Source organism: Oryzias latipes, chromosome 21 (genome assembly GCF_053564925.1).
Source record: "Oryzias latipes strain Hd-rR chromosome 21, Olatipes_Hd-rR_3.1".
In the NCBI taxonomy this organism is placed as follows: domain Eukaryota; kingdom Metazoa; phylum Chordata; class Actinopteri; order Beloniformes; family Adrianichthyidae; genus Oryzias; species Oryzias latipes.
The window spans coordinates 6604453-6631723 of NC_136257.1; the positions used below are offsets into that span (position 1 = coordinate 6604453).

Here is a 27271-nt window from a genome sequence, read left to right on the forward strand (position 1 = left end):
GCAGTTTGCCTGTATGTGATGAGCTTATGCTTTAGACAAAAGTCACCTTTTTCATGAGGTTATTCTTTCTTTACACTTCTCTTTCTCAAATGTGGCATCTCAGATTCTTGTTTTTATGTCACAAAATGACAAAATCCTTTTAGTCCAACTGACACAATGACACAACCCTGAAAAAGATGGGTGAAATTCGTTATACTTAGCTTCGTAATTCCGCAACATAATGAATTTATCAGCATCCAGAGGTACTTTAAATACAAATTTACTTAATAGGTTTTTTCAAATAAATTCTTTATGATTGTTTTGGAGTCGGAGAACTCATAACCCTAATGCTTCACATTTGATACAAAAATATACACCTACTCTGTGTTATTACATACTGGTATATCATCAGTTCTTCAACACCTTTAACAAATTTCTGTTCTAATTTTGGTGAATATTTATTTTGCAAATTGGTCAAATGTTTCTGTTTTCTTCTCCACATGGTGTCAGTCGGTCGTCTGGACAAACACAGTCTTATGTTTCCATCTTGTGGTTACAGGGAAAACAGCTGCGACAACATAAGCCCTCTGTGAGGGGACAATTTTTGCATTTTTATTAAATTAGAGCAATCAACCTTGCAGATCACAATTGCTCACTTGTTAGGATGACAGGTGTACGGATATGTGGCTAATTTCTTATAACCTTCCTTCAATAAAAATTGTGTTTTTTGGTGTTTATAACATGTTCTTGTGGGATTTTTTATGATGTAGAACATATATTAAGAAAATTCCGCCTGAAACGGCATTTCTGAGTATTTCTTTATTCAAATTGTTGTGACTCAGGAGCAGACAAAAAACTGCAGTTTGAAAAAGCTTGTAGCATTGACGTGGTACTACAGTCAGCAGGCCACAGGCTCCGGCATAATCAAATTTAAAATGGCACTGTTAATGCCTTTACAATAGATCATAAGATTATTGGAGTGGGACTTTAAGTAGGCGCTTAATTAAAAAACAATAACAAACTGGTTTCTTTCTGTTTCATTGCAATAAGATGCAGTCAAAACTCCTTTATGTGCAGGGAGCCTTCAGCTGCAGTGTATGTCACAACAGGCAGAACAGCAGCAGCCACAGCCACAGGTGAGCTGAGGGCAACTGGAGCATCTAGAGCCAGAGGCTGAGTGATTTCCTGCTGGAAGGTCGTGCACCACAGTGCAGAGAGGGTGTGACCTGCACGGATGGAGGAGGACGGTGACATTCTGGACTCCCACCAAGAGCACCTGAGAGGGTGAGATGCCCCTGCCCTGCAAAGCGCAGATCATAGACCGTCACCTACCTCATCCCCAAACCCGATCGCATCCAAGCTCCCCTAAAGGAAAACTGCTGAGAAAATTCTCACTAATTGTTTTCGCATTCTTTCTACAGCTGTATACACAATAGAAATAAAGCTATAAAAAATCTCAAAAATCAGTTAAAATGGACTAATAGAAAACAAAGATAAACGTAAATGTGCTTTATTTATTTTTAGCAAAGCTATTCTATTAATTTAAACTAAAATAATAGGATAATTGAAGAATTACAAGTAATTTAAAAAAGACCCATTTTTTATAATGTTAGTTGAAATTTTACTGCAGATTTCCTCTCAAAATATTTTTATATTTCTCCTGTTACATTGCTTTGTTTTTGCCAACGCTGGAGATTAAGACAAATATTTATTTCTGTTTAAAACAGATAATGAAAGCTGATCTCCTATATTTGGACACAGTGAGATGCTGAGTGTGAGTGTGGCTCAGACTATGGATCAGAACTGTTGTATGTAGAACCCGATCAAGGAACGTGAAACCGTCGTCATCAAGAGCCGGAAGGAATAGGCAGGGTTAGGGTTAGGTGTTTTATTTGTGTCTTGTAAAGTGTGTTCTATTAATGCATTTGCATTATCAGCTCAGTGGCTTAGCGGTAGAGTGTCTGCTCCGAGACGCGTGGGTTTAATTCTGTGGTTGGGTCGTTGCAAGTCTCCAAAAAAAATGTTTAATAAATAAGTAAGTGCAACCCATCAAAATAAACTTAACGGTCCCTTTATTAGGCACACCTGTCCAACAGCTCATTCACGCAAATTTTTAAGGAGAATGTCCAGACTGGTGCCAGCTGATAGAAAGGTAAGAGAAACTCAAATGACCACTGGTTACAACTGAGGTATGTGTGTGAATGTGACTGTGTCTTTGGGTCTTTGGGGAAGGTGAAAAAGCACTACGCAAATAAATGCCTTTTACCATTTAGCAAGAGCATCTCTGAACGCACAACACGTCCAAGATTGAGGCAAATGGGCTACAGCAGCAGAAGACCACACCGGGTGTCACTCCTGTAAGTTAGGAACAGGAAAACTAAGGTTACAATTTACACAGACTAACCAAAACTGGACAATAGACGATTGGAAAATTCAATAGACGATTGCTTGGTCTGATGAGTCTCCATTTCTGCTGCAACATTCGCATGGTAGGGTCAGAATTTGCCGTCAACAACATGAAAGCATGGATCCATCCTGCCTTGTAGTACCTATTACCTTGTAGAATCTATGCCACCAAGGTTTAAGGCAGTTCTGAAGGCAAAAATGGGATCCAACTTAATACTAGCATGGTGTAGCTAACATAGTGGCCGATGAGTGTAAAAATTCTATTTTTTATGAAAAAAATCAATAGGGCAACTATTTTTGCTATTAGGATGAGAAACTGAGGAATTTCCAGTCCAGCTTGCGAATATAATCTTTCTAATATTTTTGGGGTCTGACAAAAGACCATGAAAATATTTTCTGCTTAACCCTGACACTGATTGTCAAAAACTCAACAAATGAATAGATTTTTGCTTCTGAACATCTGCAGTTGGATGTTTATCCTGTGGTTTGTTGGCTCCAATACTGGGTTTTAGGGCGTTATGTTTGAGAAATTTGGAAGCTTTCTCTGATTCCCTTTTCATTTTGATGTTATGAAACATTTTTCTTGCTTTAGAATTTTGACAAAAAATAGAGGTTTTAGTTGAGCTCTAGGTCAACAACAGAGCAGCATCCCAAATTCTACAGGAGTCCAAAACTGAGCCCACCAAAACTGTTGTCTCAGAGTCCAACTCCCACTTCAACATTAATTCAAGCTTTTATTTTCTCTAATGGTTTAGTTATTTCCAGTACCTTGATCCATTTTTGATTATGTTTTCCAAAGACTAACCAAGGAGAAACACATTGAGTGACTGACCAAAGACTGAAGGCTTCCAGCAGTTTCAGTAATCCATGATCTGGGGATGGAGCTTAAACCAGCCTCTTCAGGTGGATTGCATCCATCATATTTTACAAAACTTCATATATAGATGTAATATATAAAGATGTAAGGTTTTCATTGACTTAGTGATGTTTCTTGATTAATCAAAAACAACACAAAGCACATGAAAGATTGGTATTTCGTTTGTTGAAGAAATGTGCTTCTTTCCTTGCCTTGACATCTCACATTTCACACAAATTTTTAAATACAACTCTTGTAAACAATGTGTCCCACAGTCCTGGTCTTCTGCTCTGACTTCTGACAGGTTGTAACTGCTGTACTTGCCTTGCTGGGGCAGCTGGGGTTTAACATTGCAGCCTTGCACCCTAGGAGTGGGCCGTGTTGCTGTCCCGATCTGGGTGGGCGCTTTGGCGATGTTCCTCTCCCTAAAAGTAAGTAAAGTACAAGTACATTTTTATTTGCGTAGCATCTTTCTGGCAGGCCGGTAGAAAAACAGCCAGCTGATATTGTAGTTTAGGGTCGAATAGGAATAATAATATTCAGGACTTGTCTTTTATTAACATACTCTTTAGCAGTCGCTTTACATTCGAAGGCTGAGGCTACATGCTAACTACTAGCCGATCATTTATCCTGTTATTCACGTCATAGATTTACAGCAGATCCCTTCACATTTATGTCTGTGTGTGTCTCTTTATGTTGCATTGAAGACACGGAGGATCTTTAGAGATCAGATTTATTTATTTTAAAAAGCACAAAAGCATCGGTAATCACGTTCATTAACATCCTGGTACGCCTTCCGTCCATCTTGCTGCAAAAGACGCTTTCTGCCGCTACTTCCGTGTCTCTGTGAACATTCACCTAAAATGCATTTCGACCAGCCAATCATTAGTCTTGTTGTTACACCTCAATTATAGGGACACGGTGATTGGACTCTATGGGAGGGGGGGCGCCTGGGGAGGGTCTCGCCCAGGGAGTAATTCAGGGTACAACCGCCTCTGAATGAAAAATACTATTTCAAAACATGGTATTAACTGGCTTTGCCCTGAACGTCCACCGTAAGACCAGCCTGTTTCTTTCCTCCATCTGTTCTGATTCTTTTTCTTTCTTCTCGTCTTTCTCTCCATCCTCACAGCTGTATGAAATAAACTTGGTGTTAGGAGGATTTAAAAAGAATACAGTGCCTAAATTATATGTAAAAATAGAAAATAGTTTTTATTGTAAATGACATTTTTGGTGGTGGGATAGAATAGATTTCTTTATTGTTGTCAAACAATAAAGTTCAGCTAAAATCCAAGGTGTTGTTCAGCCAAAGTGATATTAAAACCAATAAGCTGTAAACTAAGTAGTGACTCAAAAAAAAAGAATTCATTAAAAATTTAACAATAAAAAAAGAAAAAAAAAACACCATTTAACCCACCATCACACATATTTGTCCCTTCTTCTTCAAATAGGAGCAGCTTTTATAATTATTTACAGCTGTTACAGTCATAGGATAAAAACCTTTTCAGTGTTTTGGTACATCTAGTTAAAGAAATGATTCATGTCTAAAGAAATTTCTCTGGATATGTAGGCTATTTGATATGCATGCATGTCTGTCCATTTGCATTCTTTTTATTCTTTTAATTTTTGATTGTATTTATTTATTTTTATTTTCATTTAATTAATGAACTAATATCCAATCTATGTTCAATATATCTATCTATATTTAAATGTCTTTTTTTTTTTTGAAGTTTTTATTACATCATGATCAGTGATGTCATCATTAATCATGTCACCATATCATCTGACATCATCATCTGACATAATACTCTAACACTATGATGTCATCAGTGATGTAATTTTTGCTCATATTACCAAATCAGATTTTTCCATTTATAGACCTTCGAAAGTCAGGAAAAACAATCCTAACTTAGCAGTTAAGTGAACCTTTCACCAATAGAGACCCAAGTTTCGCACAGTGAATTTTTACGGGTTCTTTCTGAGTTATTAAAGCCAAAAGGGTTAAGACATTAATTAAAAGAAAAAAAGATGAATAACCCTAAAGCGTTCAGCCCTGAATTTACTTTAAAGCAGGTTTCAGGCGCCAAACCTTTTTCCTTCCATTTTAAGTATTGCTCTTTTATCCATTTAAAGAGATCCTTTGAACTTTGGGCTTACCGCAAAGATCGCAGATTTCAGCTGCTGGCTCACTTCCGAAGAATTGACACAGCTGTGATTTCAAACCAAGGAACGGCAACATCCAAGGACAAAGTGGACACCCAGAATGTGTTCTCCTTCAGTTTTGGAAACATAGATTCAATCAATGACAAGAATTCTTCCAAACAGTGGGTTCAGCGTAAATTTAGCAAGGATGAATTACTTGCTCGTTTCCGAGGAATCAGTGAACCCGTGTACACAAAAGAAGAGAGAACAAGTGAAATGTTGAGACGAAGCTACAGAGCAAATATTCGTGACCAAATCAGTTCTTCTAAAACTGTCTGGAATTCACCTGTGGCTGATGCCTCAGCAGCTAGACCTAGAATGAGTCCCCCTTCTATTATGGATGATTTGTGTGACAGAATGGCCCTTCTAAAAATAAGTGACCCGGTTAAAAATAAGATACCAGGCAAAATCCAAGCTTCAGGGCATACACAGGGCCCTGTTCAGAAACAGGTGTTTATCCAAAGCCAGACACACAATCAAAGATACAACACCTATCAAAGGAAGTACCACAACCAAAGATACAACACCTATCAAAGGAAGTACCACAACCAAAGATACAACACTTATCAAAGGAAGTACCACAACCAAAGATACAACACCTATCAAAGGCAGCCATACAACCAAAGATACAACACCTATCAAACGACGGACCACAATCAAAGATACAACATCTATCAAAGGAGGGACCACAATCAAAGATACAACACCTATCAAAGGCAGCCATTCAATCAAAGATACAACACCTATAAAAGGAGGGACCACAAACAAAGACACATCACCTATCAAATGAATTACCAGGTTGAAAGACAAGTCCCTATTAAAAGACATTGGCAGATCCAAAGACAGACCACAGTGGAAAAACACAGGCCAAAGCAAAAACAAGCCCCAGCCAAAAGTCTGCACCCTGTCCAATTGCAGATCTCTTACCAAACACATACAAATTTTCAAAAACAGGCATTTTACCAAAGGCAACAACAAACTCAAAGACAGAGTACCTTTCAAAGAAGTGTTAACATTCAAAGACACAACACCTATCAAACGACCAGCGACCAGAGTCATCGACAGGCCCCCTTTCAAAGAAAGGACTTGATTAAAAGACAGGACCCCACCCACATACAGGTTCAAAGACATGCCTCCAACCTAAACCAAGCCCCCATCCAAAGAAAGGTTCTGATTCCTAACCGACGCCTGATCCAAAGAGAACCACCTAGCCAAATTCCTGCCCCAATGCAAATAGAAGCCTCGGCCCAAAGAAATGAACCTGTCCAAAAACAGAACCCTGTTCCACAACAGGCCTTCGTCCAAACACAGGCCTCTGTCCAAACACAGGAACATAGTCAAAGTTGGACTTGCATTCAAAGACATACCTCCAACTTAAACCAAGTCCCCATCCAAAGAAAGGTTCTGATTCCTAACCGACGCCTGATCCAAAGAGAACCGCCTAGCCAAATTCCTGCCCCAATGCAAACAGAAGCCTCGGCCCAAAGAAATGAACCCGTCCAAAAACAGCACCCTGTTCCAGGACAGGCCTTCGTCCAAACACAGGCCTCTGTCCAAAGACAGGAACATAGTCAAAGTTCGACTAGCATTCAAAGACATGCCTCCAACTTAAACCAAGCCCCCATCCAAAGAAAGGTTCTGATTCCTAACCGACGCCTGATCCAAAGAGAACCACCTAGCCAAATTCATGCCCCAATGCAAATAGAAGCCTCGGCCCAAAGAAATGAACCTGTCCAAAAACAGAACCCTGTTCCACAACAGGCCTTCGTCCAAACACAGGCCTCTGTCCAAAGACAGGAACATAGTCAAAGTTGGACTTGCATTCAAAGACATGCCTCCAACTTAAACCAAGTCCCCATCCAAAGAAAGGTTCTGATTCCTAACCGACGCCTGATCCAAAGAGAACCGCCTAGCCAAATTCCTGCCCCAATGCAAACAGAAGCCTCGGCCCAAAGAAATGAACCCGTCCAAAAACAGCACCCTGTTCCAGGACCGGCCTTCGTCCAAACACAGGCCTCTGTCCAAAGACAGGAACATAGTCAAAGTTCGACTAGCATTCAAAGACATGCCTCCAACCTAAACCAAGCCCCCATCCAAGGAAAGGTTCTGATTCCTAAAAGACGCCTGATCCAAAGAGAACCGCCTAGCCAAATTCATGCCCCAATGCAAATAGAAGCCTCAGCTTAAAGAAATGAACCTGTCCAAATAAAGCACCCTGTTCCAGGAGCGGCCTTCGTCCAAACACAGGCCTCTGTCCAAAGACAGGAACATAGTCAAAGTTGGACTACCATTCAAAGACAACAACCCCATCAAAGGTAGGTCGATGAAATATCCTTTTGAAAAATAAATAAATAAAATCAAAGACATGCCTCTGATCAATTCATCTCCCAGTTCCAAGTGGGGGTTCGGTCTAAGGACAGGCCCAGATCCACAAACCCATGCAACACCTAGGTGTGAGATAGTGTTATTCATTTATTTATTAATGTTTTATTTTATTTTGAAAGGGAAGGCTGCAGTAAGCTACGCCTCTACCTTGTCCCTCTCAAACATGTTTTATTTATTTATTTATTATTATTAGTGTTGTTGTTTCTATTATTAATATTGTATGTTTTATTATTATGTACTTTACTGTTCCATGTTGACAACTGTATGCCTGTTTGTAGGTTATTGTTCATGCATACACACGTGTCCATTTCCATTCCTTTTTTTTTCTTTTACTTTTTGATTGTATTTATGTATTTATTTTTGTTTTATTTTCAAATCATTTAATTATTTAATATCCAATCTATGTTCAATTACTATTATTATATCAGTATGAGTTTTGCTGTTGTTGCTATTTTTACTATTGTTGGTGAAATTGTTATTATAATAAACAATAATAATAAACGCTATAATAATGGGCGGCAGCGGTTCAAGCGGTTGAGCAGGTTGTCCAACGAGCGAGGGTCAACTGTCGCTTTGTCCTGGGGCAAATACTTCACCCTCCTTGCCTCCAGTGTGGCTCCACTGGTGTGTGAATCTGTATGAATGTCCCGGTGATGGTCAGAGGGGCCGTAGGCGCGAACTTGCAGCCACGCCTCTGTCAGTCCGCCCCAGGGCAGCTGTGGCTACAACAGTGGCTAACCATCACCAAGTCTGAACCAGGAGTGAATGAATAATGGACACACTGTAAGCGCTTTGAGCGTTTGGAAAAGTGCGGATAAATCCAATCCATTATTATTAAACTTTATTTATATAGCACTTTTTGAAATCAATGTTACAAAGTGCTCAACAATTAACACAAGAAAAAAGGGCAGGATTAAAAGCAGCATACAGTACGACAAAATAAAACACAGCACACACACAAAACAGTGATAGTGGTTAAAATCAATCAAATCATTAAAATCAATAATATCACAAGTTTAAATTTAAGAACCAGTAAAATCTTTAAAAGCACGCCTATAGAGGTATGTTCTTAAAAGAGATTCAAATACTGGTAGGGAATCAGCGAGCCTGATCTCTTTAAATCAAATCATATCAAACTGTGTTTTTATAGAACTATTCATATGAAAGCGTAAGGCAAAGTGCTTTACATAAAAACAACATAAACAATAAAAAAAGGCACGAAAATTAAAAGAACCCCCTTCCTGTACCTACACCCATCCCTCCACTTCTCACACCTCCCACCCCTAACTGATGGGGAAAGACAATGAGAAAATAGGCTGAGCACGAAAACAGAATGTTTGTTATTGGAAACGCTAAAACTAATTATTAGGTAAAATGGATAAATAACTACAACATTATAATTAAATTAATAAATAATATAATAAAAGTAGTGAAATGAGCTGAAAGCCAGGTTAAACAAACGGTTTTTGAGCCTTTTCTTAAAAGCATTAATGCTCTCTGCGGCTCTCAGGCAGACTGTTCCTCAAACGGGGGCCATAGTGCTGAAAAGCGGCCTCTCTGTAGGTTTTGGTTTTTACCGGTTGAATGGTTAATAGACCAGTAACAGAGGATCTCAGGTTCCGCGAGGGTTCATATTTTACTAAAAGATCTGACCGTTCAGACATTTAAAAACTGTTAGAAATATCTTAAAATCAATCCTGAAGCAAATGGGGAGCCAATGCAGGGATTTTAAAATTGGGGTGATGTGAACCCGCCTCCTGATCTTGGTAAGAACTCGTGCAGCAGAGTTCTGGAGTTCTCGTTCCTTACGAACCAGGTTCGTAAGGAACGAGGAGAACAACTAGATACTCAGGGGCCAGACCACAGCGGGCTTTAAAAACAATCATTAAAATCTTAAAATCTATTCTAAGACGGACTGGGAGTCAGTGCAGAGACGCTAAAACTGGAGTAATATGATCTCTCATTCTGGTTTTGGTTAGAAGTCTGTCGGCAGCATTTTGGACTAACTGGAGTTCATACATGATCTGCTATGAAAAGCATGTGTAGAATGCGTTACAATAGTCCAAACGGGAACAAATAAAGCGTGAATCACCATCTCAAGACATTTTTTAGATAGGAGAGGGATTATCCTGTATAATCTGTGTATTTGCCAGAAACAAGATTTGACCATCGATTTGACACGTGTCTACAAATTCAAATCAGTATCAAAGTTCACCCCCAGATTTCTACAGTTTGTAGAAACATTCTTAGACAAAGACTCCAATTTCTGAGCCTCGTCGTTTTGGGCATTACATCAGTTTTGTCCAAATTCAACTGGAGAAAATTTTGAGCCATCCAGGCTTTAATTCCGGCAGAGCAGCTATCGAGATACTTTAAAAGACCAGGGTCATCAGGTTTAAAGGATAAGTATATTTGAGTATCATCGGCATAAAAATCAAAATTGAGGTTATGTCGCCATATTATCTCCCTCAGTGGTGGCATGTAAATTGAAAATAACAGAGGTCCCATTACCAAATCATGGGGAACACCATATGTCCCTTTCACCTTAGATGAGCAAGAATTGCAGATAAAAACGTTCAAAAATGTATCAGATAAGTAATAAAACCAGTTAAGAACTGTCCCAGAAAAACCAACCCAAGAATTCAGGCATTGTAAGAAAAAAAAATAGGGATCAACTGTATCAAATGCTGCTCTGAGATCTAAAAGAACTAAAAGAGATGATTTTACGCAGCAATTAAAAGGTCATTCATTACTCTCAGCGAGGCTGCTTCGGTGTTGTGGTTGGCTTTAAAACCAGATTGAAAGGTCTCAAATATCGTTATCATCGTCATCTGAACATATCTCTTCATTCTTCTGTTGGGACTGACTTGTCATCCATGCCTGCACTTATTTTCCAAAAGGACACAGTGAACAGGTGGTCAGCAGAAGTTTAAACCAGAATGAGCATGTAGGTTTTTGTGGCTTCAATAGTTTAATCATTCCTACCTGAAGTCATCACTGCTCTCTCTGATATCAGATGCTGTCACCTGCCTCATGCCTGTCTCCTTCACCTCTTGCCTCTGTTCTCTCCCACTAAATCATATCGCCAAGCAACAATTATTTTATGGTTTAGATAAATTGAACACCTTGCCAATGCACGTTTTTCTAAATTCAGAATAAGCAAGTAGGCAGAAGTTGAGTTTGCAAAAACTTTTGTGTTTGGGGGATTTTCTTTTGAGAGTTTTATTTCTGTATTTTGCGTTATTTCAACATGCCTAAAATCTGTACAGTTTGTTTGTAGATTAAATCTAAAATGTCGTGTATTTGGTTTCTTGTAAAAAGGCTTTGACAAAAAATTAGGATTAACGTTGTTACCAAACTACAAAAAGTGCCGGGTAGTCGTTATGTTCCGTGACCGTTCGGTATTTTCCGGCGTTCTCCGTCTCCAACTCGTTCATTTCCGGTCAGCGTCGCCATCTGCTTTCTCGTCCTTCTCCAATCTCCGTGTTGTCGATCCCGGTGACGCGGCGGAGGTGTAGCCTGACGCGGGCTCTTACGTGTCGGCCAGAATAAAAGTGGAGCTCCGGAGGTCCGGGAGTGACGAAGAGCGTCTGTATCGGTAAGAACGCAGGAGTGTCCCGGGTCCAGGGAGACAGGAGGCGGCCGTGGAAACTGTTGGTTTGTTCTGGTTCGGCCCGAAGGAAACAAAGAGATCATGGCGCCGCGGTGTGTTTGTAGCAGGATGGAGGGAGGGGAGGCTGCGGCTGTTCGAGACAAAATGAACTAAATGTGTGGCTTTGATTGTGAACCCCCTTAAAGCGCAACTTGTTTGCTAGCACATTTGAAAGCGCACGAGGGCACAAAAAAGTGGGTTTTTAACCCGCACCTGTCATTTGCTGCTGTAACGGTTAGCCGTTTTTATGCGCATGTACCGTATTTGCGCCGTTTTACCGTCGAAGACACACACGAAGAGCTCCCACCGCACATGACCAGTTATTACACACAAAAACACGTTTGACTGTTATTTTTTTGCACGAAATTAAACAAAAATAAAATTTCCCATCGAATGGCAAGTCATTTTAAATAATATGAAAGAGTGAGAGTATATAATAAAACACTTTACGTTCGGCTTATTAAAAAAAAGGAAATTACGAGCTGACGTTTTTGAGGGCAAACATGTAGTCCCTGGTGGGTTGTGTTAGCGGTTCATCTCCGGGGATGTGACCGGCGAGAGTGAGTTCAGGGGGGGGCGTTTCTTTGGCCATGTGGCTCGGCTGGCTGGCTGTCACACTCGGAGCATCCGAGTGACTTTTGAAAAGCAGAGGGAGAAAAGTGTAAAGCCAATCATGCGGCGGAGAGCAGCCACGCGGGCGTGAGCTCACAGCGTGAGATCACTCGATCCGCATCGGCACGCGCCCTTCCGCACGCGCTCATGCAAGCACGACAGGGACAAACTGCTGGTTTACACATCCCCACCAGGACATAACGACTTACATTTACTCAGTAACATTTACTTGAGTAACTTTTAGTATTTCTTTACTCCTCAAACAAATTTTTTGCTCAAGTAGATATATGGTAGTATCCGTCTAGTAACCTTTTCTTTTTAGCTTGAAAAATTTGTACCATTTATTCTAGGGATACACAATAAAGCAAGTTTTTTTTTTTTTTTTACCACTTTTAGACTCAAATTTTAAAACCTACATAAACAAGAACTGAAAAAACCCTGCTGACATAAACAGATCTACAGAGTGTGGGGGGCTATCTCTTGAATGCTCTATTCCCTCCAGTTTTAAAATATAGTTTAAGGTCAAACAATAAAACCTGACAGGAGAATGTGAGATGGTTTGTGACAGGGAAGCTAAGAAGTTTTGAGGTGGAGCTTGATCATGTATAGCTCGAAAATCAAGAACTGCTTTGGGATAAAAGTCGTGCAGCAGAGTTCTGAACTTCAGGCGGTAAAGCTTTTTGGTTTGGTTTGGTTCGAGCTCATTAAAAGATTATTGCATTAATCCGGATGTGAAGTAACAAAGGAGTGAAAAATCTTTTTACAATCTTCCCCGGACTCAAAACATCTGGACTTGGAGATGTTCCTCAGCTGGGAGAAAGCACTGAGGTCAGACTGGATGGACGGGCCAACAGAACCGCTGTGGAGTCGGATCAGAGGAATCTTCTTCTCAGAAGCAGAGAATGATGATTTAAAAAGGTGTAATATCAGTAATGGCTGACGATTGCATTAAACGATAAACATTTAGTGTGCTGTAATTCCAGATGCACACATCACTGCAGCTGCACCATGATTGTTCTCTCCTTTTGTTTGTCATATATGTTCTAAATAAAGGTATCTTTTCATTTTATTCCCAATAATTTAATTCCCATCATTGAAATTAAACTAAACAAAAAAAGCACAAACTAAACTTTCCTAAAAAAAATTTTGTTCTTACAATTAACCTTAACAGAGAAACTATAGGTTTTAACAGCATCAAAATGACTATTTTTAGGTGTTTTATCCAGATTATTAATTTATTCATAAATATAAAATGTTTTTGCTGTTAAAAATGTTAAAAATCATTGAAAAGATAAACACAATTCCCTGCGATTGTTTGCACGAAGCAGTCTCACTTTTTAAAGTTTTTTCTCAACTTACTAAATTTGTCAAAACAGTCGGAATAATTTCCTACAAAAATATATTTTTAAATGTTAGTGTTCCTATAGTTAACAGTGCATTAAAACACTAATGTTGTTGTTTTTTTGTATTATAGCGCTGATGCTGTAATGACTCTTAATGGTAATGCCTGCAGAAATGATCCCTGTAGGACATCTGGGACAAAAGGCGAAGTAGATTTTGACTTTGGACTTTAACATTGTTGAAACATCTCATCATTTTGGAGAAGTCATTTAGTCTTCAGCGCAGTCTGCAGTTATCCTGCTAATACTGATCTTTAGTTTGATCATTAATCTTTATGTTACATTATTATTTTGGGGCTGCCATGGTGCAGCGGTAGGGCTGTTGACCAATGATCGTAAGATTGCAGGTTCGATTCCCGCCTTGCACACCCATGAGTCAATGTCTCCAAGACACTGACACCTTCTCTCTGATGGGAGGCTGGCACCAGCGTTCGGCAGCGGAGCCGTCACCAGTGTGTAAATGTGTGAATGGGTCTGTGACTGTAAAGCGCCTTGGGCCTTGTAGGTAGGACAGCGTTATTTAAGTATACGCCATTTACCATTTCGGTGTTCAGTCTTCCCCGTCAGAATGTAGAGAATATGTGGTTTAAACTTCTATTGAAAAGTGTGTGTTATCTTCCAAAATCTGAATGCTAATGAAAACCCAAGGGGGAAAAAGCAATTGTGTTTCTAAAGGTGTCCTATGGCGTCCATTTATCATATCCTGACTACAGCTTTTTTGAGTCAGTCACTGTATATATATATATATATATATATATATATATATATATATATATATATATATATATATATATATATATATATATATATATGCGCATCACAATGAACGTGGAAATGAGATAAAAACGTGTGCGTTTATTTTGTCCGTTTTTTCTCTCCAAGCAGAAACTCTTTCTTTTGCTGATGATGCAGCGGTCTTACTTTTTTGATGGACGTATAATCTTCATACGCCATCATTAAAATCTCGGACTCCGTCTCACTAAAGTATAGCGCTCTCTTTTTTTTCTCCACGCATTTTCATGGTGACTCCTGACTTGGCGATCTATTGAGAATGTCTTTATGTACCTGCTGTGCACGTGCATTAACCCAGGGTTACCAAGTCGTGCGTAATTACGCTAACTCATATCCGGTCTTTTGGAATCTACATACGCAGAGTAAACAAGTTCAGGCGGATTTCAGCCAGAGTTCAGGCTTAAAGTCAGGGTAGTTTAAACATGCTTTCTGGAATACCCCCCCTGAACCCTTCCCCTAGTGGTCATTTCAGGAGCTGCAGCATTTGGTATTTCTGGGGTTGTTTCGTATCCAGAACTGCAGGCGTCAGAGACAGAATTGACACTGAAGGGACAATGAGGGACGTTCTATGTTCCCTGCATGACGGACAGTTAACTTCTTTAGAAGTAAGAACTATTTCCTTTCATTTATCTATGGGGTTATAGTTCTGCTCTAGCCAGTGATTTACAATCATAGGTAGTATTTTTCCTCTCTGTACCGTCGGTGCCGGATTGTCAATTTTTATCCCAGTGTTTTTACTATCCTATAAATACAGTGCGATGTGTTGGTAGCTGAACTGTAAAGGGTTTTTCTTAAGGCTGATGGAATCCTCTCAGGTTGATCTGTTGCAAAGACTGTAAATCATGAGTCGACAAAACTGAATAGTTTTCAAAGGTAAACCAGGTTCGCATTTGCTTTTTGCTCAGTTGCATTGTGGGTAAGGAATTATATTCTTTTTATTTTTTAACTATATAAACTCTAAAGGAACACTAAAATTTAAAAATGTATTTTAAAAGTTAAAGGATTCAAATTTAGAAATGGTTGATGTGCAGAGATTCTCGTCTGAGAGGTGGAACGCATCAGCTGGCAAACTAAACATTTTTGAGGAAACTTCTTAAATAACTCAGCCAGAAGAGGAAAATGAATTCTAAAAGAAAACGTCTCTTTTTATATCAAAAAGTACTATATTGTACTTCAATAGAACAGCTTGAAATGATTAAAGATCTTATAACAAATTGTAGGAGCCATTTGTTGTTTGGATTAGAACTTGGTTTGGGGTTTGTTTTGGTTTTAACTTTGTGTATTTTTGTTTTATTGCGCTGTGACTTATATTTCTGTCAACCATTGGTGGCGCTGCAGAGTTCACAAAAGTGTATGATGGTTTTAGGAGGTCACATAGTTTTTATCACTTCATTTTGTTACATTAAAACAATACACTTTAACAGCATCATCTTTATAGCCCACAGCCCAAAAGTCTGTTTTTCCAGAACAATATCCTTGAAGCTGCACTCACTGCACTAAAGCAGGACTAGATCGTTGCTACACGACTCACTTAACTATTATTTACAATAAACAATACCACAGAAATACAGAGAATACTGTATTTTCCACTGTAAAAGTCGCTCTGTAGTATAAGTTGCTGCAGAAACATTATAAAGAAGGAGAAATCATATATGTCATATTTGAGTAAAAGTTACAGTTTTGGGAGAAATTTCATCTTGAAAGACCAAACGAAATAACGGAATAGATAATAGATCAAATGCATGCACACTTCACAACCGTAATTCTTAGATGATTACTTAACTTAATGAAACGTACGAGGAATTGAATAATTGACTAGTATATTTGCACAACATGTTCAACTTTCGGTCAGATTTCACAACGACAATCAGTTTATACTGATACGCACATTTGGTTTGGCAGAGATTTGTATGCCACATGCCCTACCTGACACAACCCTGTATTTAATCCTGGTTGGGGACACAGGGGGACCCAGACCTGGCCCCCCCTGTGTCCACAACCAGGATTAAATACAGGGTTGTGTCAGGGTAAAATACCTGACACAGGGTGTAAAATACCCAGGGTGTAAAATACCCTGTATTTTACACAACAGGGTTGTATGTTTGCTCATTGCAAACTGCTTTCCCGCGCAGCCCTGTACTCAGCCAACTGACAAGGTCTACAATAAGTTTAGCGCAACATATGAACAATTATTCAGATGACTTTAAAGAACATTCTAACAAGTCCACTAAACTCTTTACATCACTAAATCTTCTGAACTTTTCTTGCTCTATGCTTTGAACAATTTCGCCAGGTCCGGCGTAAGATTGAGTGGCGCTTCTTTATCTGCATTGCTGTCAGTAGCAAACACTGATACACACCTGCAGATGCTTCTAAAGTTTGTATTTAAGAAAAACTTACATACCCTCGGCCAAACTATCCAAAAGAAACATGACTTTTAATCAGAAGAATATGGTATACAACTTTTAGAAATATATTTTTATCATTTAGAATTATTTTTTAAATTAAGAACATTTGTGTTTTGTGGATTATATCTCATTTATGTATTAAATCATTGATAATAGTTTGTGCAACTTGGAAAAGAATCCTAATACATTTCTGTTTTCATTGTAGATTGAACGTCCATCACTAGCGTAGTCAATGAAGATGGAGTCATCAGTAGAGACCCAACAGGCAGCCGACACTGCTGTGACCGACTCCGAGAACCAGATCACACCCGCACAGATTGCTACTTTGGCGCAGGTAACACGGCACTGTTGATGTGCCGCTGTCGCTTGTGGAATCGTTTGATCTCTTTCTCTACAGCATGTTTTACTCTACTCCTTTGAAATAACTCTACCTGACTGATTGCGCCTCTGAATTTTTAGGTTTCCATGACAACGGGACACACCTCAGCCACGGGCCCCACCGTAACTCTAGTGCAGCTTCCCAACGGACAAACAGTTCAGGTTCACGGCGTCATCCAGGCGGCACAGCCTTCCGTCATCCAGTCCCCGCAGGTCCAGGCAGTACAGGTGAACGCTCTGCTTCAATGTGCGGAACCGTGATTCTCAAACCGGAATCAGGATTTTTTTTCCTCTGGTTTCTTCCAGATCTCCACCATAGCCGAAAGTGAAGACTCCCAGGAGTCTGTGGACAGTGTCACCGACTCTCAAAAGCGCAGGGAGATTCTGTCACGACGTCCGTCCTACAGGTAAACCGCTCCACACGCTTGTCAGAACAAGAAACTCAGTAGTTCAGTCAAAAAGCTGTTCAAATGTAATTTGATGCAATAAAACACCTTCAAATGTTACGCTACAAGAAGGATTTTCTGAGTGCAAGCTCTGAAAGAAACTCTACTTTTAGGTTTTTCTTCAAATACAACAACAACATCCAGCAGTGATGAGATCACATAGAAAAATTCCCCTCAAAGTAGAAACTGCATTACATAATGTAGAAGCCATTTTTTTTTCCAATTGTGGAAAAACCTTACAAGCCTGTCTAAACAGAACTTCTTCTCAGGAGAGCAAAAAGACGGCTGATACATTTAGTTCCTGAATTCCTACTGGTTTCTACGGCGATTAAAAACAAATGCGTGCTTTACTAACTTGCTGCAAATGGAAACAGCTGTGAAAAGGTGGAAGCATTAGCACGTATGTTAACATGAGACTACAACCAAAAGCGTGAAGATGTGGTTGCTGCAGAGGCGTAAACGGGAACCTTCTTTCCTGGAGATCTGGGGTTTCTGCTGTTAAACATCTTTACAAATGTTTGTGCTATTTTTTTTTTTCCCCTTTTTTTTTGTAATTTTGCAAACGTTTCTCCTAACAGGAAAATTCTGAACGACCTTTCCTCTGATGCACCGGCTGTCCCTCGCATCGAGGAGGAAAAGGCGGAGGAGGACTCGTCTGCTGCAGCAGCGACCCCTGCCATCACCACCGTTACGGTGCCCACACCCATCTACCAGACCAGCAGTGGGCAGTACAGTAAGTGAAGGCCAGGGCAGCACACACAAACACACCTTTACCTTCAATATACTGCTAGTCACAACAATGTTTTAAAAGGGAACCAGAAAGTAAAAATGATGATTTTTGTCAACACTCAGTGCATGCACAATGATCAGAACTGCTACAATTCAGGGGGAGGAGAAAGCTTTGTGGAGTTTATGAATGTTATTCTTGCAGTAGTACATAATTAGAGCAGATAAGGCGTTTTATTATGAAAACAAAAAGCAGCGACGATCGTGTTTCATGCTCTGCTGGGGGCATAACATTTCTAAAGCACGGCTGACCAAACCTAACTTGGCAGTTGACGATGTTTGCTGTCAACCATCGGGATGGACGATGATATCGTCGGGGGGGGGGGGGGTATTTTTTAATGTTTCGTTCTTATATACTTGCTATTCGTTATTTTACTTTATTACTTTATTTATAATATTACACAACTAATGACTCATCCGCGATTATCCAGTATAAACTGAGGGAAGTGACTTTAACAAAAAAAAGTAACAAACAAAATAGAAAGAAGTAGTCCGCTCCCGCAAAAAACTAGTCAAGTGGACCGGTGGAGCGCAGAATTACAGCTTTGTGCCTGAGGGGAAGGGGGGGGGGGGGTGCTTTGTTACATGAGTGGTATGTGTGGGAGATTTAGGACTGCGATCCGTCCCGCAGCTCTAGGGGAACGGGCTACCGAACTCAGAACCGGGTCTAAAAGTGTGTGTCTCGGAGCAAAGCTTGGACCGCCAGTACACAGCGGCTTTGGGGCGGTGTGAGCTTCAAAGCAGGAATGTCGCTCAGTCCTTAGAAACCGTTCAAGCAATCACGTGGATTTGTGTTTCCAGTTGTGTCCCGAATAAATAAAGGCTGATGTTATTCCCACATGTTTACGTGCAGCCAGGATGCAGATTGCAGCGCCACCCAAAGCTAATGCTGTTAGCCCGTGTTAGCATACTGCTAATTCCGGCTCCGTTTTTCAACAGAAAAAGCACTGACCACACGGATTAAAAATAAAATGATGACCGAACAGGTGCTTCATAATAATCGTAACATTATTAAAAGCACGTTTGGAATATCGTCTCGTATATTACCGAGCTGACATGTCAATGTATATAGCCGCTCGGCAACATTGTTTGTATTAAATTGTTACATTCAATAAAGTTTGAAAAAAAAATTGCCGCTCGGCGCAACCTAAATCCTCTTCCGGTTTTTCAAACCCTACTGCGCATGTGCGAATGATTTATTCCGACTGAAAGTGTGACCCCATGTGAACGTTTGTTATATTCTGAAATCATTTTTCTGGTTCCATGTACGCGGTTGGATTCTAATCTGACCATTGATCCGATCAAGATGTTTTGCACATGTAACCGCGGCTTATGGCGTCTACTCGCAACGTGCATGCCACTCAGCCATCACGATGGTATCGTCCATCGGCACAACCCTACTGTGGACAGGGCTGGAGAAGCTCGTGCCTCGCCCTGCGCAACACTGCAGCCTGAGTGGGCTCTGATCCCTCAGACCGGACCCGCAGCCCCGTCAGACGGGGCATATCGGTCTCACTTCAGATCGAAGAGGCATGCGAACCAGCCCGGGCCTCAATAAACGCTCCTGTGGGCCAGTGCCGTCCTCCGCCGGGGACCCAGCATGCCGCGCGGCTGGAAGAAGAAAAAAAAAGAAAGTGCGCTCTGTGTGGTTAAGCATAGTGATGTATGTTTCAGAGGATGTTAATCAAGCGCGCACCCCTGCTGTAACTCATTTCTCATTTGTCTTCGCTCTCACGAACCACACAGTTGCAATTACTCAGGGCGGGGCTATTCAGCTGGCCAATAACGGCACAGATGGAGTCCAAGGTCTTCAGACACTGACCATGACGAACGCCGCTGCAGCCGCCCAGCCTGGAGCCACCATCCTGCAGTACGCCCAGACCAGCGACGGCCAGCAGATACTGGTTCCCAGTAACCAGGTCGTGGTGCAAGGTGAGTAGGGGACATTGTTCTTCAGGGATGGGGTCTTCCCCCCAGGATAGTTCAGCCGCTACAGTTTTGAGTAAATCAGCATCTGTTAAGGAGACACAAAAGCAGAAAGAACTCATCAACCACCTCCCACTGCACCACCTTTACTGAGGACTTGATCACTTTTTTTAGGGTTTGTGCTTCTTTACAGTCATGATTTTCTATTCAGAGCACACAGCCGCTGTAGCATCTGCTTTCACACTAGCACCGGCTTTGTGTGACTCTGCTCAAATGCCAACAAGCTTCACGTCTTTATCTGGCTTGGTTTTCACAAACGAAGCCAACCAAAAAAATCAGGGAGGCGAGAGATTGACAAGGTCTACAACCAATCAGGATTCTGCATAAAATAAATAAATGAATACATTCGCTTGTAAAATTGCACTGAAAAAAATCCATACTGTACAAACCAGTCAAAGAGCCTTAAAAGTCATTCAGTTTATAAACATTTGTATTCTAGTCAAAGCTCTTTGATTTAATTAGTCAAAAACAGTCAAATCTCTGCAGAGTTTTGACTCTTTGCTGACTCTGTCACTCAGCTGCCTCCGGCGACGTCCAAGCCTACCAAATCCGTGCCGCCCCTGCCAGCACCATCGCCCCTGGGGTCGTTATGGCCTCCTCCCCGGCCCTCCCCACCCAGGGTGCCACAGAAGAGGTCACCAGGAAGCGGGAGGTCCGCCTCATGAAAAACAGGTAGGAGCTGGCGAGCCTTTTAGGGGCACTTCTACGAGGGTTCGGCTTAAAAGGACGTCCAGCCTGCATGCTGCTGTGAAGCTGTGAAGATGACCCGTCCTGTTCTCCCTGCAGAGAGGCGGCGCGGGAGTGTCGAAGGAAGAAGAAGGAGTACGTGAAATGTTTGGAGAACAGAGTGGCGGTGCTGGAGAACCAAAACAAGACGCTAATTGAAGAACTGAAAGCACTGAAAGACCTTTACTGTCATAAATCTGAGTAAACCTCCTCGAACTCTGATCTGGATTCATTCACATGGAAGGGTCACTAATGAAAGTGCCAACTAAATCTAAATCAACAAGCGACTGTCCAGAAAGTCTTCATGACGTTGGTACACATCAGTCATGTTATCACTGCAGCAAATCACTTCACCAGTGGCTGGTTTACAGCTGCCGTCTTCACTATAACTCATCTCTAATTCCTACACAAGAGCCATCAGCCCAAAGGAGCTTTCCTTCTTCTTCACCTTTGTGTGTTTGGTTTGGAATGGGCATCGTCCTGTCCCGAATCCCAGCTGAGATTGGAGGGACATAAGACACCAGCCTGGATTTCTTCTTTAAAAATTAAGCAGCAGGAGGTAAGGAAAAAAATAAAACGTTCCTTTTGCTTGTTATTGAGCCGAACTTAATTTAAAAAAAACAAAGAAACGGATGTGATGCAAACTTGGAATGTTTGTTTTTGACGCTGTAATTCTTTGTAGATCTGTCAGAGCTGCCTCAAGCTCCTCCAAAGTTTGGGTTTGGAGGCTCAGGCATGTCAGCAGGTCAGTTCAATTGAAGTATTCCTATAAAAATCACTCAAAACTAAACAAATGTAAAACATTGTCTAGAGGTGAAGCCTGTAGCAAAAAGCATCACGGAGGATCTTGGTGCCTAAGAAAGCCACGAAAACGTTCTCCTGATCTCAGCATCCGACTGTGTATCATTTGTTTCTGCCAAGGGAACAGAAGAAGAAAAAAACGTTCTGTTCAATGACAGCTTTTTTTTTTTAAATCATTTGCATTTTAGTTCTTTAGGTAAGCAATAATGTTCCATCCAAGCATCCCAGTGGTTGTGATGGTTACCTGCACTTTATTTTACTTTGTGGTCAAGTTTAGCAGTTTAACTAGAAATCCACTTTCTTGGGTCTTATGCCTGACTTTTATTTTTTGCCAAATAAATGTCGATCATTTAGACAACGACGCCATAAGAGCAAAAGCTTGTTACAATAAAACAAACCTTTGATATTACAGTAATTGAATGAATTTACGTAATAAAATGTTTTTTTAATGCTGAAGTGCATTTAATTCAAAAATGTTAAGTCTTAGCAAAGAATGTTTTTTTAGAAGAAGCTGAATTTATACCATGTTTTTCTTTTCTATTTTTTAAACAAATACCTACATACTTTTTTGACAGCAGGTGCATTTTTAATAGATTGATTCACTGATAATAATCCTATTATTTTCAAGCATTAGAACCAAATTGACATTTTTCAAACTTCCAGTCCAGATTTATTCACTTTGATCAACTTATGGCTCATTTAAACCTTTTGTTCTGTAGTGAAGTGAAGCAATATTATAGTGAAGCAGAGGATTTGTCTATGAAAAAGACAGAAAAAGATCTTTTCACATTGACATATCAGTTCACGGTTAATTTGTGACCTACTTTTGGAAGCATTTGTGTCGATGGTTGTGGAGAATCGCAGCTTCGTTTGTGTGTGAAGCACCTTTTGTGTTACTCTGTTCTCACGTCTCCTACCACCGGAAAACTGCAGAAAGAAATCCAGAAGAAAACCAAAGTCTGTCATAAAAAATGTCTCATTGCACAAATTATACAGTAAGTAAAGCATTCTCCCTGATGTGAGAGCGCTACTATCTTCTGTTTTGAGGGCTCGTGTTCTCCTCCTTTAACCAGAAAGTGACATTAACATCTGCTCTTAGACGTCTAACTTCTCTAGCAGATAACATCCTCTCAGATCGGAACCATTCTCCTCATGTTTGGGCTTTAAAACGGACTGTTTTTAGCTTTTGTTTGCACATTTGTGCTGAAACCACTTCTCCTCTTGTAGACTTTTTGACAAGTTATTGAAAACAAAGATAAACGAGCAGCTGGTATTTAGTACAAGCCAGAGTTTTAAAGACCCACTCCGATCATATTTGGTTCTATTGTTAAAGTCTTCACTCTTGATTAGGCCGTTTTTAGCCTCAAAAAAAACAACTGTCATTTTCTAGGACATAGTTTTTCTGCAGAGCGACAGTATTTCATCAGAAATGTTCTTCCTGAGTGGAGCAAACCCCCCCCCCCCCCCCCCCCTCTCTCTGTTGCTTAGAGAGCTTGTGGAATTGGCCAGAATATTTTCTACATCCCAAATTTGATCTTTTTTAAACGGCATGTTCTTCCTCTTCTTCTGATTCACAACCATTTGAAGAAGGAACTACTCAGAAATGCAGTTTTAATATATATATTTATAAATATATGTCCTCCATCATGAGAAAAATGCAACATGAACTTAAAATCCATCGGAGTGAGTCTTTAAGGTTGTGAAAACTCAGAGCATGTTGTCTTTTTGAGAGCATGACAGAAACACTACAATACTTAGATGAAGTACGACACTCCTGATTAAAACTGTGATTAACCCCAGAATTACTTTGGAATATTTGTAGTATTTGGGCTCAATCTTTTATTTATTTTTTTGCATTTTGACCACTTTTGTTTGTTTGTTTTGTTTGGATCTTTCCATAGAATTGTACCCACCACTTTATATGAACTGACGTTTTAAAGTGCATCCTGTTAAAAACAAAAGGTTGCTTTTGCGTGGCTGCGTGTGAAGAAACGTACATATTAGTGTGTATTTTCTATGATTGTACATAGACGCTACAGCATGAGTAGGTCATATTTCAGTTTGATATGAAAGTGTTCCTATAGATTGTATAAAACCACCTTTACATATTTGTATTATAAGTGTATAATTGTGTATATGTATACACCAGAACTGGCGTCGCCATGGCAGCTAGTAATGAGAAAGGTCTTTGTAGGATTTGAGGCGCTGTTCTCTTTAAGGTCAGCAGGGTTTGTGTGTTTGTTTGTAAAGATGTGAGACAGTATTGGCATCCAGAAAATGCATTTGTTTTTATAGTTTTGTTAAGTGATACTTCTGTCAAAAACATGAAATACATTTTGATTTGTCATTTTCTAAACAAATATTTTTTTTTCTCGTTTTTGTTTGAAACTGTCCTGTTAACTTTGCCTGCAGAGGTCATGTGATTTAGCCATTTCAGATCTTTCACGTCTGAGATTATGAGGGAATTACTGTCATTATGCTTAGAAGAAAGGATTCCAACTTGTTTACAGAGTTTAACCTTTTTTTTTTTACTGAAATACCTAAATGCTAAAACCAATCCTATCATTTTTGTTTTTTTAAGGCACTTTAGTTCATTCTCTTGTTCATATTATGTCTGTGACTACGTTTCCCATGACTGCTTGGAGAAATGTTTACAAAATAAAAGCATGAGTGTTTCATCATTTGTTTCATTGGACGGACTATGATCCAACAAAACTTTGTGCATATGTCACTTAAAGCACATTTCATAGAGGATGAGTGATTTGTAAAAAAACAAAATAAATCAGTAATAACCCTGTGATCAACTCTTTAGGTACTGGTGCCGTTACGATATGCGAGTTACTGAAATGAAGTGTTTTCTTGGAGAATAAACAACCTTTTTATCCCGTGTGAGCCCCACGTTCAGTGCTCGTGCCGAGGAAGATATCGTAATAACCCTTTTTGATGTGAGTTTGTATTTGTACGTTTGATGTAATGGCACAAGTTTTCCTATAATGCCAACTTTGTTCTTTTTCCTTTTTTTTTTAACTTGTGTGGCAGATTCTAGGCCCTAAACTTCTGCATGTAACCGATTTGCTCCATGTGTGTAGAAGTATTCACATACATTCATAAACACGCACGAGTTTGAAAAGAGATACAATTTTCTTTCCAACTTTTTATGTGATCTGTTTATATTTTGTCACTTTTAGAAGCTATATAAATAAATACCAGATATTGTATATTGACCTGTTGAAACAAGTTCGCCAAATGATGCATTATTCTTGTTTTTTGACATTGTACTTTTCTGAAACTATACCAGCCCATTATTTTTAAGTTACTCTAATAATGCATAAAGTTTTGTAAACATTTGCTATGTTACAATAAACTGATCTTGGAGATTGTACTGTTTTATTCTGGTCTGTTGTGACATTGTTTGTGACATTTATTTAGCTTTTATTCTATGATTTGGTCACTACTTTGCTGCTAAATATATATCAAATTGAATACAAAAACTATGGGGGTTAAATCAAATTTTTAGATCATCTGCACTTTTTTCTATTTTTGGTAACACATTAAATTATTTAGGTTCACAAACATAGAGAAGTAAAAGGCACAATATGAATAATATCCATATAGAATAAAGAAGCTTTATTATTACAGATCTAAGGTCCATTTGCCACAATAAACAAAATAAAAGACTTAAGAAAAAAAAAAAAACAAGTATACAAACAATGACATAAAAGTAGAAAAAAACAATAAAATAAAATGACCAAGTATCATAAACTAAAAAAAAAGACTGCAGAAAAACTACTGCAGACTAAAAAACTTCAAAGTTTAAAAAAGGCGACCACACTAAAACCTCCAAATAGGGGACTGGTATCTAAAAGTGCTGTACCTTACATTGGTGAAATAATTTTATTTGAAGCAAAGACGATAAATGAAACCATAGATAAAATGTCTTGGAAAGTCTTAATTTTTGCACAAACAAACAAACTGCTTGTGCGGTTTTAATCAAATCTTTAGAATAATAATATAAAATGTAATGGACGATAATAATATAATATAAAAAATGTAATATACGATAATAATATAATATAAAATGTAATATAGACGATAATAAAATGATATAAAATGTAATGTAGACACGGATACGGAAGCCGAAAACATCTCTTCAGAGTAAATTCTCATGTTTTACTCAATGTTTACAATCCTAAAACAATATAAACGGATAAAAAATATACAATTAACGGGAGTCAAATAACTTAACTGTTGCAACGTTGGCCACATAGCGGAAGTATGGAAGCAATTCTGTGGCATAATTAAAAATAATTTCAAAACCAGAAATGCTTTTTCATTTTCAAAATGAAGCTGCATTTATTGACTCAAAATTAAAATGAAAAAGCAATCCACCAAAATGCTTTTTCCTTCTCTTCTTCAACACCGCTAATTCTGTGTCATAATTAAAATGAAAATGCACAAATTTCATTTTCATTTTAACATCCACCCTGCGAAAACTGTCGCATATCTCAATTCGAAAAAGCATTTCCAGAGGGGAGGCGGGGCGATGACGTCAGAGCTAGTATAAAAATAAAATGTCAAATACCATTTTCATTATCATTTTAAGTAATTGACAGAATAATCAATGTTGAAGAAGAGAAGGAAAAAGCATTTTGGTGGATTGCTTTTTCATTTTAATTTTGAACAAATGCAGCTTCAGATTGAAAATGAAAAAGCATTTCTGGTTTTGACTTTTGTTTTCAATTATGCTATAGAATCGCTTCCATATTATTATGGCTTTTTTGACCATTTTCCCTGGCAAATGTGAACATTTCGTCATTTGCACATAATGTGGAGGTGTCAATGTTTGATATATATATAAGACTTTTGTCAATAAAGTTTACTTTAGGAAAAAAAGGCCAATTCCCTCACTATTGCTTCCTGATATGGGTGCCGCCATGTTGAAACCAGTCGACAGTGATTGGTCCAAGTCGCTCTGAGTCATCGTATCTATGGCAACTACTGTCGGCAAACAGGAGTGAGCTTAGTGTGAGTTCCCACCTCTTGAATAATGAGTCTCCTTTAACCAAATGCCATTGAATATGAAATTGTGGCAAATTGGATTTGCGATAATAAATTTGCCTAATAGAAACACGCCAAAAAACTTGCAATTATCGAGAAAAAGATTTTGCACTTGGAGGAGGAGTTGTATCGAAATTGACATATTTCGCAAAACTGCAATGGAAACACTTTTTATTAATTTTATTTAAAAGAGTCATGTGACCAACAGTTCCTTTCTAAACTAGCTGGGGCCGCAGAGTTGCTGGAGACCCGTCCCGGCTACTGTTGATACAGCCAGGACAGGTTGGCAGCCCTCACTCGCACGTCTGCGGGCAGCTGGCTGGCCGCAGACAGAGCGCCGCAGACGTGATGGAAAGGCAGCTAGCTTGGGATCCTAAATCTTATATTTTTTTTCTTAT

General features: G+C 39.4%; 1 protein-coding gene and 1 long non-coding RNA gene across 7 annotated transcripts; one reads left to right on the plus strand and one right to left on the minus strand.

The window, feature by feature from the left end:
• Positions 1–1146: 1146 nt before the first annotated feature.
• On the minus strand, positions 1147–11322 carry LOC144988770 (uncharacterized). The gene is made up of 4 exons (XR_013652788.1): positions 11183–11322; positions 3566–3666; positions 2246–2334; positions 1147–1279 (listed from the first exon to the last, which is right to left on the minus strand). It is a non-coding gene; the product is annotated as an uncharacterized LOC144988770 (long non-coding RNA).
• creb1b (cAMP responsive element binding protein 1b) lies at positions 11218–25197 on the plus strand. 6 transcript variants are annotated; one of them, XR_013652787.1, is made up of 10 exons: positions 11287–11426; positions 12892–13010; positions 16898–17026; positions 17152–17298; positions 17377–17477; positions 18095–18249; positions 20049–20234; positions 20807–20960; positions 21075–21573; positions 21697–25197. XR_013652787.1 is itself a non-coding variant. In XM_078939680.1 (9 exons), exons 3-9 carry the CDS (start codon positions 16925–16927, stop codon positions 21217–21219), a joined length of 990 nt encoding a protein of 329 aa, XP_078795806.1. In that variant the 5' UTR covers positions 11283–11426; positions 12892–13010; positions 16898–16924; the 3' UTR covers positions 21220–25197. The 6 variants fall into 6 exon arrangements, 4 of the variants coding, with proteins under 4 accessions (XP_023806566.1, XP_078795806.1, XP_023806565.1 ...); XR_013652786.1 differs by lacking the exon at positions 12892–13010 and having other exon boundaries at positions 11232–11426; XM_078939680.1 differs by having other exon boundaries at positions 11283–11426; positions 21075–25197.
• The last annotated feature ends 2074 nt before the right edge of the window (positions 25198–27271 follow it).

Excerpts from the sequence above, each read along its gene's own strand:
- creb1b (XM_023950797.2), top strand. The coding sequence starts at position 16,925 with ATGAAGATGGAGTCATCAGTAGAGACCCAACAGGCAGCCGACACTGCT. Across the intron at positions 17,299-17,349 it reads CGCAGGTCCAGGCAGTACAG|GATTTTTTTTCCTCTGGTTT; the intron begins GTGAACGCTCTG and ends AACCGGAATCAG. Across the intron at positions 17,478-18,094 it reads TCACGACGTCCGTCCTACAG|GAAAATTCTGAACGACCTTT; the intron begins GTAAACCGCTCC and ends TTCTCCTAACAG.